Here is a 13,438-nt window from a genome sequence, read left to right on the forward strand (position 1 = left end):
CTGGTCCTCCTAGCTGTGAGGTCTACACGCTAACCCCTGCAATGGTCAATGCTGTTTAATGGATAGTTTATCGAAGCAAGCATTCATAGTTCTTGCTGAGTCTCCCTCCGGTCATTGTGTAGCGATGACAACGTGTCAGAGTGGTGACAAGTTGTGTGTTGACTGACAGGGCGGGCTGTGAGCTCCGGCACTGAGCACACAGACATGGCCGCCGTATGTCAACAGCTCGCGGACACACTCGGCCAGAGGTAGCGACAAAGCCACACATGTGGATCAGGGACAAAAAAAAATCACGCAGACGGTTCTCAATTATTTATAGTCGTGTCTATTTATTTATTTAGAGCAGGGGTCTCAAACATGCGGCCTGCGGGCCACATCTAGTTTGAGGCCCCCGCCATGATATGAAAGTTTGAAATGAAAAAAACACAAAATAAGATGAAAAATAAATAAACAAATAAAAAAATCAATCAATCAGTAATAAATAAATATAATAATAATAAAATGGCAAATAATAAAAACTTTAGAAACCACATATAGTTGGTGGGTAGACAAAATTATTTTTTTCAGATTAAAATGAACAAAGCATTATTAGAGCCCTGTAGACATGACAAAACACGACTATAGTCACATTTATACTCTTTTTATTTACAACATATTGCGCAACTGCAGGGTCTTGAGACACATGCTAACTCGCAAACTAGAGAGCTAGCGACCTAAACGGTAGCCTTCAAGTTATTTCCTTTCAACTTAAATAGCCAAAAACTTACCACTTCCACACAGATCGTGAGGATAACTATTAACAGTTATTTAACCTTTAACATGAACATTAATCAAACGTGATAATTTTTTCTGGGTACATGATACCCTACAGCATCCATATCAAACTTGAGCGGGCTGCACTAATATTAAACTTTCATATCAAGGCAGGGGCCTCAAACTAGTGTCCTGCGGGCCACATTTGGTTGTGTGCCGTGTGTTTGAGACCCCTTGTGTAGACATTGAAAGGGTGATTCCGGTGATCACAATAGATGAAAATATGACCTCTGAAATCCGGGGACCAAAAACCTACCACTTCCACACGTATAGGGAGGATAACTATTAACAGTTATTTAACCTTTAACATGAACATTAATCAAACGTAATAATTTTTTCTGGGTACATGATACCATACAGCAGGGGTCTCAAACACGTGGCCCGCGGGCCAAATGTGGCCCGCAGGACACTAGTTTGAGGCCCCCGCTCTGTTAGCACGGCTCGCACAAGTTTGATATGGATGCTGTATGGTATCATGTACCCAGAAAAAATTATTACGTTTGATTAATGTTCATGTTAAAGGTTAAATAACTGTTAATAGTTATCCTCCCTATCCGTGTGGAAGTGGTAAGTTTTTGGCTATTTAAGTTTAAAGGAAATAACTTGAAGGCTACCGTTTAGGTCGCTAGCTCTCTAGTTTGCGAGAGTCAAATTGCATGATGAGTACTATAAATGTGTACACGTTGGCAGGTCGGCACCAACAAGCATCCCTCTATATGAGTGGTTCTCAATTATTTATAGTGATGTCTATTTATTCATCTGTACTGTACGGCCTCAACTTGAAACTGAAAGTAAAGAATGCAACAAAATGGAGAGCATACTAGCGTATCCAAGAGTCATATTGCATGAGTACTATAAATGTGTACACGTTGGCAGGTCGGCACCAACAAGCATCCCTCTATATAAAGAATGCAACAAAATGGAGAGCATATTAGCGTATCCAAGAGTCAAATTGCATGAGTACTATAAATTTGTACACGTTGGCAGGTTCGGCACCAACATTGAAAGTACTCCCTGCCCCCAGGGGGGCCCCGCCCCACCCCACTGCTCTAGACGGATGACTCCTTTGCACTTTAATTAGACAAACTATTCGCTCATCTACTTGAAAACAGACGTGTGCTTTGAGTTGGCGAACGTCAGCTGATTGCAGACGCAGCAACTTAGACAAGCGGGAAAATAAGAGAGTGTATTTAGGGTTTGTGGATGTGACTTGACCGCTGTGACAATCAATGTCCTCTAAGGAATCGCGCGGAGCTGATGTCAGGCCACAAATACACTAAAGTTCATCATGTCTGAAAAATAAAAAAATAAAAAATCCAATATCGCATTTTTATGATGATATCGGGTACCGATAATTAGTGGACAAACTAATTATATTGTATTAACACAGACTTCAAACAGGTTTGTCACATGACTTAATTTCCGCGTTGTCACTCCATATCAGTTATTTGCTTTTATAACTTTATAACTTTTATTATGGGCTTGCTCAGTAATGCAAGTAATGCATGTCTATGGGCTTGCATTACTGAGCAAGCCCATATTGTTATTCCTTGTGATGTTTACCTATTATGATGGGCTTGCTCAGTAATGCAAGCCCATAGACTGCTGCTAGCATGTTAGGCGTTAGCATGTTAGCATTTTTGCTAATTTACTCATGTGTAAAGACAACTACATGGCATGATGTGGGGACACTGTGGGACTGCCCGGACACTTTTGGGACTTGAGGCTGTCTTGCTAGGTGCTAGCATGATGACAGTTAGCATGTTAACATTTTAGCTAATTTACTCATGACTAAAGGCAAATGCACACATGGCATGATGTGGGGACACTATGGGACTGCCTCAACCTTTTTGGAACTTGAAGTTATCATGCTAGGTGCTGTCATGGTAGCCGTTAGCATGTTAGCATTTAAGCTAATTTACTCATGTATAAAGGCAAATACACACATGGCATGATGCATGGATGTTATAGGACAACTTTGGTTCTTTCTAAACTTGAGGCCCTCTTGCTAGGTGCTAGCATGATGACTTAGCATGTTAGCATTTTAGCAAATTTACTCATGTCTAAAGGCAAATACACACATGGCATGCTGTAGGGAGGTTATACGACAACCTCGGCACTTTCTAAACTTGAGGCTCTCTTGCTAGGTGCTGGCATGATGACTGTTAGCATTTTAACATTTTAGCTAATTTATTGATGTCTAAAGGCAAATACACATGTATGATGTGGGGACACTATCGGACTGCCTGGACACTTTTGGGACTTGAGGCTGTCTTGCTAGGTGCTAGCATGATGTTAGCATGTTAGCATTTTAGCTAATTTACTCATGTCTAAAGGCAAATACACACGTGGCATGATGTGGGGACACAATGGGACTGCCCCAAACTTTTCGGGACCTGAGGCTGTCTTGCTCGGTGCCAGCATGGTAGCCGTTAGCATGTTAGCATTTAAGTTAATTTACTCATGTCTAAAGGCAAATAGACACATGGCATGATGTGGGGACACTATGGGACTGCATCAACCTTTTCGGTACTTGAGGCTGTCTTGCTAGGTGCTAGCACGGTAGCCGTTGGCGCACCGGGCCCGAGGTTCACAGCACAGGTGACAAGCCCATCAAAATTTCCGCGGGAATTTTCTAGTTTAGTACTAAAACTGGAGTGGAAGTTTAAAACGGTAAATAAAAATACGGTAAATAAAAGTTCTATGGCGGCCACAGTTTAACACTGGAAGAGATTAATTCCTTTTCCATTATTTCTTATGGGATCAGTTATTTGCTTTTCTAACTTTATAACTTTTATTTAGTACGAAAACTGGAGTGGAAGTTTAAAACGGTAAATAAAAATACGGTAACTAAAAGTTTTATGGCGGCCACAGTTTAACACTGGAACAGATTAATTCCTTTTACATTATTTGTTATGCGATCAGTTATTTGCTTTTCTAACTTTATAACTTTTATTTAGTACGAAAACTGGAGTGGAAGTTTAAAACGGTAAATAAAAATACGGTACATAAAAGTTTTTTGGCGGCCATAGTTTAACACTGGAACAGATTAATTCCTTTTCCATTATTTGTTATGCGATCAGTTATTTGCTTTTCTAACTTCATAACTTTTATTTAGTACGAAAACTGGAGTGGAAGTTTAAAACGGTAAATAAAAATACGGTACATAAAAGTTTTATGGCGGCCACAGTTTAACACTGGAACAGATTAATTCCTTTTACATTATTTGTTATGCGATCAGTTATTTGCTTTTCTAACTTTATAACTTTTATTTAGTACAAAAACTGGAGTGGAAGTTTAAAACGGTAAATAAAAATACGGTAAATAAAAGTTTTATGGTGGCCACAGTTTAACACCGGACAGATTAATTCATTTTCCATTATTTCTTATGGGGAATTTATATCTACTTTATGTTCATATTTTTCTTAATGTGTTTACACTGAATACACTTAATACTTAGTGTACACAATTGACTTTATTTCAGTTTTACATGGATTTTACGATCATGTTGTTTGTGCCTGTTGCAGTTAAAGTTAATTAAATCAGCTGCATGATGTGTTTAGGAACGCCTCGGAGAAAAAAAAAATACGATACACAGTGAATTTCTGGTGTTTTGATGAAATATTTTAAAACTAATTTTCAAATTGGGATAAGCAATGAAGATAAAAAAACGAAGAATAAATTAATTTTCCTCACTTGGGGATGAATTTGCTCTGCTCTCCGAGCCTGGCAGCGAAATCCTCCCAAGCTGCGGTGCACGGCTCCCCGTCGTCCTGCGGCGTCTGCTGCTGCTCCTCGTCCTTCCGGTTGTGTCGGTCGTGGAAACCGCTAATGAACTCCGCCATGGTGATGGTGCCGTCCTTGTCCACGTCCAGTTGGTTAAAGATACGCTCGGCCTCGGATGGGCTGACCTGCAACTCGGTGCAGATGGTGAAGAACTCGCTCCTCTCGATGCTGCCCGACTGGTCCGCGTCGTAGACGTGGAAGAGGGCGCGCAGACGCTGCCGCTCCTCGGCGCTCATCACCTTGGGACGCGGTAGGCTGCAGGGGGGGGGGCGAGAAACACTTAACTCCCAAAATGCACCCTGGAAAAAAAAAGCCTTCAATCCCACTCAGATGTGGTTAAAATCCATAGCGATAATCCCATAGTTTGATTCTCAACCATCACCTGTGAGTGTTTAGGAGGTGTGTTCACCTTCCACTTCACTCACTTCTATTCCCTCCCTTATAAGGATTTCAATAAGTCAATACATTCAACCAATTAGCACAGCAGCAACAAAAAAACTTTATTATTTTATTACTATTAACAATGGTTGTGTAACTTAGTTTTACACAGGTATGACAGTTAAAGACTTTAAAGCAGCGGTCTCAAACATGCGGCCCGCGGGCCAAATGTGGTCCGCAGGACACTAGTTTGAGGCCCCCCGCCTTGATATGAAAGTTTAATGTTAGTGCGGCCCGCGCAAGTGTGATATGGACGCTGTATGGCAGGGGTCTCAAACTCAATTTATTTGAGACTACGTGAGACCGGGCCGCATCAGGTTTCCCCAAAAAAACAATTAAAAAAATGCATTTATTAAAAATAGAAAAATATACAAACTTTGCTTTAGTTCCAATTTTCTACAATAAAAGCTCTGATAAAACATTCCACTGTTCTCAAATATCTTACTTTTTATTTTTCTGCACAAAATAAGATGAAAAATAAATAAACAAATCAAGAATAAAGAAAATCAATCAGTAATAAATAAATATAATAATAATAATAAAACGGCAAATAATTAAAACTTAAGAAACCACATATAGTTGGTGGGTAGACAAATTATTTTTTTCAGATTAAAATAAACAAAGCATTATTAGAGCCCTGTAGACATGACAAAACACGACTATAGTCACATTTATACTCTTTTTATTTACAACATATTGCGCAACTGCGGGGTCTTGAGACACATGCTAACTCGCAAACTAGAGAGCTAGCGACCTAAACGGTAGCCTTCAAGTTATTTCCTTTAAACTTAAATAGCCAAAAACTTACCACTTCCACACGGATAGGGAGGATAACTATTAACAGTTATTTAACCTTTAACATGAACATTAATCCAACTTAATAATTTTCGAGAAAGCCAAACCTCCCTTTGCATAGTTGTCTCTGGCGATGCCTGTCACGGACGAATATTAAAATAATCAGATAGTTCAAGAATAAAATTACTAATTTAATGTCATAACTTTACCAAAAAAATACAAATATTACAAAACTAAAGTTGTAAATTTACAAGAAAAAAATTTTATGTTACAGGCATTGTCACAGACAGCTATGAGCTGTGATCTTTGGTGTTGTGCATGTGGGAGGGCGAAAGGAAGGCGGAAATGAGATGGCTAGCCATGCTAGTCTAAATGCTAACTGCTCAACTCCTCTGTTTTGCTGCCACATTATGAATAAAAGAATATTAGTGACATATGACACTAAATATTACGACATTTTTCTCATAAATTTATAACTTTAGTGCTGGAAATTTACAGCAAACATAATCATATATTTTGAGAGTAAAGTCGGAAATTTTCTGAGAATAAAGGCATAAATTTACAACGTAAAAAATTGTACACTTACAAGGATAAAGTCTTTGAAATATGAGAATAAAGTAATAAATTTACAAGAACAAAAAGTTCACGTCCATCTAAAAGCTTAATGTTACATATCACAAAATATTACGACTTTTTTTTCGTAAATTTGAGACTTATTTGCTTAACTTTAAGACAAAAATAATCAGGGATTTCGAAAGTAAAGTTGTAAAAAAAAGTTGTGAAAAAAAGGCTGAAAAAAGAAATGACTTTACGAATAAAAAACGCATTTAGGAGAATAAAGTCGTAAATTTTCGTAATTTTACGACTTAATTACTGCGTGTAAATCTAAAGTTCAACCTCTCTGTTTTGCGGCACGTTACAAATGTTACATTCATTCATTTTCCACCGCTTTTTCCTCACGAGGGTCGCGGGGGGTGCTGGAGCCTATCCCAGTTGTCTTTGGGCGAGAGGCGGGGTACACCCTGGACTGGTGGCCAGCCAATCACAGGGCACATATAGACAAACAACCATTCACACTCACATTCATACCTATGGACAATTTGGAGTCGCTAATTAACCTAGCATGTTTTTTGGAATGTGGGAGGAAACCGGAGTACCCGGAGAAAACCCACGCATGCACGGGGATAACATGCAGAGATGGCCAAGGGTGGGAATTGAACCCTGGTCCTCCTAGCTGTGAGGTCTGTGCGCTAACCACTAGACCGCCGTGCCGCCCACAAATGTTACATATCACACAAAATATTGCGATCTAAAAGCTTAATGTTACGTATCACACAAAATATTACGACTTTTTTCTCGTACAGTAAAGTCTCGTTATATTGATATTCTCGGGAGTCGGAAAAAATACCGATATAACCGGACTATCCATATATCCGATCCTGCGCCGAACTGCATTAAAAGAGGGCGGATCTTTGATATGGCATGTAATTTTCTCCTTGAGTTCATGGATTGCGTATCTTGCATGCTTTTGTACTACAATACATTTTGTACTACAGTAAATAATAATGTTCTTTTTTGGTCTTGAAATCCTTAAGCAAAGATTGATTTAAGCTGCTTTTGTATCGATATAAGCAGACCAAATTGGCTGGCGGGAGATGAAAAGGGCATCGTAGTAACTGGATTATCGTAATAAACGGGTATCGTACTAACGGAACTAATTATATCATAAAACTAGAAATTTGCCGGGAAGTGAAAATAGTATCGTAATAAGTAGTAATTCGTTTTAACCGATATCGATATAACCAGACTTTACTGTATATTTGAGACTTATTTGCTTAACGTTAAGACAAAAATAAGGGCTTTCGAGAGTAAAGTTGTAAATATCTCTGAAAAAAGTCATGACTTTACGAATAAAAAACACATTGAATAGAATAAAATCGTAATTTTACAATAACTTTTACAATAAATTTTACAATAAATTTTACAATAAATTTTACAATAAATGTACAAATAAAAGTTTGCCTGACGCAAGAGGAACATTTTCTTCCTCCCTGAAAATTTGTGTAAATTTAAGACAAAAATAATTTTTTGAGAGTAAAATCGTAAATTTAGGGAAAAAAAAGTTGCACATTTGAGAGAATAAAGTTGGAAATTGGAAAGTAAAAAAAAAATCTTAATTTTACGACTTCATTGCTACGTGTGAATCGAAATGCTAAAAGTTAAACTTTAAACAATAACAAACTTTAAATAAACAAAAGTTCCATTCCGTCCTGAAGAGCTATGCTCTATTTTCCTTCTGGAACAGATTATTTCTACGTAGATGAATTTGTTTTTATTATTACCAGTTTTTTAACATATTTTGCCACTTGTATGACAGTGAAGGTTACATCTTTATAACATGTAAATATTAGAAATAGCCAATGAATTATTATTGTATTGTTAGAAGAACAAACCTAGTCCTAAATCCCAGGCGTGAATGAAGTCAAGCTGTATGAAATATGCAAACTTCTACTTAATATGTTTTATGATCATATCTTTCAATTGACCAATAATAATTAGTATTGGCTAACATCTGACCTGGTCTTGACCTGTTCCAAGGCACAAACGTCCCCAATTCCATCTTCCGGATCTTGGACCATGCTGCCGAAATCCGTCAAAGCCGAGCATCCGTCTTCTTGACTGCGTACTTTTTCACAATCCTCATCACTGCTCCGGAAAAGTGAACCCCGACGTCTTTGTCCGAGTGACCTCGCGGACGCCATTGCTTTTTTTCTGTTTTCTTTTCAAATGTAAAATGAAGACAATTCATGCATGTTGGAAAAGCAAATAAACCTGCAGATTTCTGTTTTTATACCCCACCCATGAATGTTTTTTTTTTTTGCTCATCACATGTGAAGACTCCTGATTCTCTCAACTTAAAAGTCCATGAAGCCAAACTGTGAGGAAAAACCCTGCAGGCCATCCAATGTTGAGAGAATCATGTCCCTTATATATATAGTATATATATATATATATTTACCATATCTTGCATTGATAATGGCTTTAGCTAACCCTTACATATACTGGTAGGATATTTTAATCGGTATCAATAATTATTGGCTTGATATCAGAATAAAATTACAATATCTGTTGATATTGGTATTGGATTTCTTTGTTTTTTCTTTGTTTTTTATGTTATTTTTTTGTAAATTTAAAGCTGAATGTTAAAGCTTTATTCATCCAAATGCTACACTTTAAGTTTTTACAATCATCATGCCAGTCTTTAATGCAGTTATGAAAAGTATGAGAATTAATTCTGTCTTGTTTGGGCTTCCTTTATTCCTCTGATTTCATTTCAATCCTGAATCTTAATAATAATAATAGTAAAAATAATAATAATAATTATTAAAATAATATAATAACAATAACAATATAATAACAACAATAATAATAATAATAACAATTATTATATAATAATAATAACAATTATTATTATATTATTATTATATAATATTATTATCATAATAATAATAATAATACGTTAATTAATTAGAGACTCCAAATAATAATAATGATAATAATAATAATAATAATGATAATAATAACAATATAATAATAATAATTATTATTATTATAATAATAATAATTATTATTATTTTTATTTTATTTTATTTTATTTTATTTTATTTTTTTATTTTATTTTATTTTATTTATACACTAAAGCGGCATTTGCATTCAAAAAGGATAATTTAACAATATAAATAAACAAAAAATGAAAAAAAGAATTATAATTACCGACTCCAAATAATAATAATGATAATAATAATAATATAATAAATAAATTATTATATATAATTTATATAATAATAATTATTATTTATTTATTATTATTATTTTTGTTTATTTATATTGTGATATGATAATAAAAATAATAATATAATAAATAAATTATTATATATATTTTATATAATAATAATATTAATAATAATTATTATTATTTGTATAATAATAATAATAATAATAATAATAATAATAATTATTATTATTATTATTATTATTATCATCATCATTATTATTTGGAGTCGGTAATTATAATTATTTTTTTCATTTTTTGTTTATTTATATTGTTAAATTATCCTTTTTGAATGCAAATGCCGCTTTAGTGTATAAATAAAATAATATAATAATAAATAAAATAAAATAATAATAATAATAATTATTATTATTATTATTATTATATAATTTATTTATCATATTATTATTATTATTATTATTATTATTATTATTATCATCATTATTATTATTTGGAGTCGGTAATTATAATTATTTTTTTCATTTTTTGTTTATTTATATTGTTAAATTATCCTTTTTGAATGCAAATGCCGCTTTAGTGTATAAATACATGCGTGCTTGTCTCAGACCCTGCCGGCGTCAGGGCTTCGAGTCCAATCCGCGGCAGCATCCGGTCGCCAAGGAGACCAAGCAGGACCACAACAACCGATGAGTGCCGTATGTAGAAAATAACAGAGTTGTGTACGTTGTGTATATTTATGCACCTTTCTCTCCAGTGTCATCTGTCGCGAGTCGGGAGAAACATCTCCGTCCAACCAGGCTGCTGACGCTCAGCTTTCTCCCTGCAGGAAGACACAAAGAGCGACAATAACACATACAAAGTAGATGTGTGTTACACTTGTGTGTGTCGGTTCAGCTCTGGATTATCTTGTGCATGGTTGTTTGTCCAAGGAGGGGGTGATTACATCATGAGAACACACCTTATGGCAGCGACACAACCCACTAAAGTTTACTCCATGCAATTAAGTGTATCCCATCTGTGTGGTGTTGAAAGTACACACAACTCTACCAAGGCCAAATAATAGTTAGTATAATGCCAGAAAGGGGTGAGTGGTTAGCGTGCAGGCCTCACAGCTAGGAAACCAGAGTTCAATTCCACCCTCGGCTATCTCTGTGTGGAGTTTGCATGTTTGCATGTTGCATGGTTTTCTCCGCGTACTCCGGTTTCCTCACACATTCCAAATGGGGAAAAGCTAGCTATGGTGATGATTATTATTATTATTCTACTCCTTATTGTACATTATATCACTGAGGTTTAATATACACCACTTAATAGGATACAATTATGCAAGTGGTTAGCGCGCAGACCTCACAGCTAGGGGACCTGAGTTCAATTCCACCCTCATCTCTGTGTGGAGTTTGCATGTTCTCCCCGTGCATGCGTGGGTTTTTTCCAGGTACTCCGGTTTCCTCCCACATTCCAAAAACATGCTAGGTTAATTAGCGACTCCAAATTGTCCATAGGTATGAATGTGAGTGTGAATGGTTGTTTGTCTATATGTGCCCTGTGATTGGCTGGCCACCAGTCCAGGGTGTACCCCGCCTCTCGCCCGAAGACAGCTGGGGTAGGCTCCAGCAACCCTGCGACCCTCGTGAGGATAAGCGGTAAAAAATTAATGATTGAAGGAATGAATATATCTCGGGCTGCACGATGGAAAGTGGTTAGCGCCTCACAGCTAGGAGACCCGAGTTCAATCCCACCCTCAGCCATCTCTGTGTGGAGTTTGCATGTTCTCCCCGTGCATGCGTGGGTTTTCTCCGGGTACTCCGGTTTCCTCCCACATTCCAAAAACATGCTAGGTTAATTAGCGACTCCAAATTGTCCATAGGTATGAATGTGAGTGTGAATGGTTGTTTGTCTATATGTGCCCTGTGATTGGCTGGCCACCAGTCTACCCTGACATCCGTAGCGGCACACTAGCTGCTCAGGGCATGTGTCCGAATACAGTACAAGTGGCTCCCTCTGCTCTAGTTGAAATATCAAGATACAGTGGTTCCTCAGTTAACATCCGCCCCGGTTAACATGTTTTTTTTTGGTTAACATCAAAAAATTTTTGCCAAAATTTTGCCTCGGTCTACCTTGCCTCTCGCTTGTCTATGGCGCGCAGGCCTCACAGCTAGGAGACACGGGTTCAATTCCACACTCGGCCATCTCTGTGTGGAGTTTGCATGTTCTCCCCGTGCATGCGTGGGTTTTTTCCGCGTACTCCGGTTTCCTCCCACATTCCAAAAACATGCTAGGTTAATTGGCGACCTGGTCTTCAGCGGCCAAATCTGGTTCTCAGGACATGGACCCGGCCACCTCCCTGGGGAGGTGTTCCGGGCATGCCCAACCGGGAAAAGGCCCCGGGGGAGACCTAGGACACAGGGATTATGTCTCACAGCTGGCCTTGGAACGCCTTGGTGTCCTCCCGGTGGAGCTGGAGGAGGTGGCCGGGGACCGGGAAGTCTGGGCTTCCCTACTAAGACTACTGCCCCCGCGACCCGGACCCGGATAAGCGGAGGAAAACGAATGGATGGATGGCAACAATGGAGCTTTCAGGTTGTGCAGGGGCGTAAAAGGGTAAACGGCTCTATGGAGATGTTGCAGGTGGCATCCCTCATGACTGAAGGCCCTGTTCTGTGTGACAGGACAACTTTACACTTCACAATGTCCGTCTGACAGAGAAATAACCTCACTTTTTTGGATCTTACTGCGTAGTAAATCCATTTAAAACATTTAGAAATGGATGGCAAAGGAAGTTTACAAAAATGGACATCAATTCCAAACAGTGGATGTCCTCTGTGAAGCCATCTTCACCACAAGGAGCAACATTCCCACTGGAGACAAAGGCATCAAGCATATCTAAAACAATTTTTGAGCTAATTAAGAAGGATAGTAGAGCTACACATTACTGAATCCTTGAAGAAATCTATTTTAGGGGCGCTTCGGGTTTTTTTTAAAGCTACGGTCTCACACTTTTAATCAGCTGATGAACAGCCTATTTCAGTTTAATGGTTGTTTACAAAAAAAATGCTTACGAAATGTTTTTGCATTTTGAAGATCTACTTAGAACCTCCTTAAGATAAATAATTGCACATTTTTTTGCAATTGTTCAACTGGCCTGTTTTTTTTTAGCACTTGATGCTAGGCGGAATTTGTGGGTAAACATGTTAGCATATTGTTATCATGCTAACAATGCTTGGTAAAATGGGGCAGAGTTCCCCGTTGCCCCACATAGCCAAGAAAAGACAACAAATGTTGGCAGGAATTGGATGTCACACACAAAAATAACACTAAAGTGTATTGTAACATACGAATGGGAAAGAAAAAAATAAGTATTTTCACGTTTTTTAGCTAGCTAGCTAGCTGTACAATAACAAACTAGACATCAGCATCATTACTAAGATTTATTATTTTGTTTGCTTGACCACTTGTTGCTAGGCGGAATTTGTGGGTAAACATGTTAGCATATTGTTATCATGCTAACAATGCTTGGTAAAATGGGGCAGAGTTCCCCACTGCCCCACATAGCCAAGAAAAGACAGCAAATGTTGGCAGGAATTGGATGTCACACACAAAAATAACACTAAAGTGTATTGTAACATACAAATGGGAAAGAAAAAAATAAGTATTTTCATGTTTTTTAGCTAGCTAGCTAGCTGTACAATAACAAACTAGATATCAGAACCATTACTAAGATTCATTATTTTGTTAGCTTGACCACTAGTTGCTAGGCGGAATTTGTGGGTACACATGTTAAGATATTATCATCATGCTAACAATGCTAGGTAA

The 13,438-nt window shown here is 37.3% G+C and overlaps 1 protein-coding gene across 5 annotated transcripts in view; it reads right to left on the reverse strand.

Moving 5' to 3' along the window:
• rasef (RAS and EF-hand domain containing) overlaps nt 1-10,584 on the reverse strand; it is a 30,563-nt gene extending 19,979 nt beyond the window's left edge. For 3 of the 5 annotated variants that reach the window (XR_013627157.1, XR_013627159.1, XR_013627158.1), the window contains exons 1-3: nt 10,368-10,584; nt 8,410-8,611; nt 4,510-4,854 (exon numbers count right to left, since the gene is read on the reverse strand). Coding sequence is in view for 2 of the 5 variants with exons in the window: in XM_078789473.1 (XP_078645599.1) it covers nt 4,510-4,854; nt 8,410-8,611; nt 10,368-10,479 (659 nt within the window). In the remaining 3 variants the exon portion in view is untranslated. Of the gene's footprint in view, nt 1-4,509; nt 4,855-8,409; nt 8,696-10,367 lie in introns of those variants that run through there. The other 2 variants (XM_078789473.1, XM_078789474.1) reach the window with 2 other exon arrangements.
• Between the last annotated feature and the right edge of the window lie 2,854 nt (nt 10,585-13,438).

Source organism: Doryrhamphus excisus, linkage group LG3 (genome assembly GCF_037039965.1).
Source record: "Doryrhamphus excisus strain RoL-2023G ecotype Guam linkage group LG3, RoL_Dexc_Guam_v1.1, whole genome shotgun sequence".
Taxonomy (NCBI): domain Eukaryota; kingdom Metazoa; phylum Chordata; class Actinopteri; order Syngnathiformes; family Syngnathidae; genus Doryrhamphus; species Doryrhamphus excisus.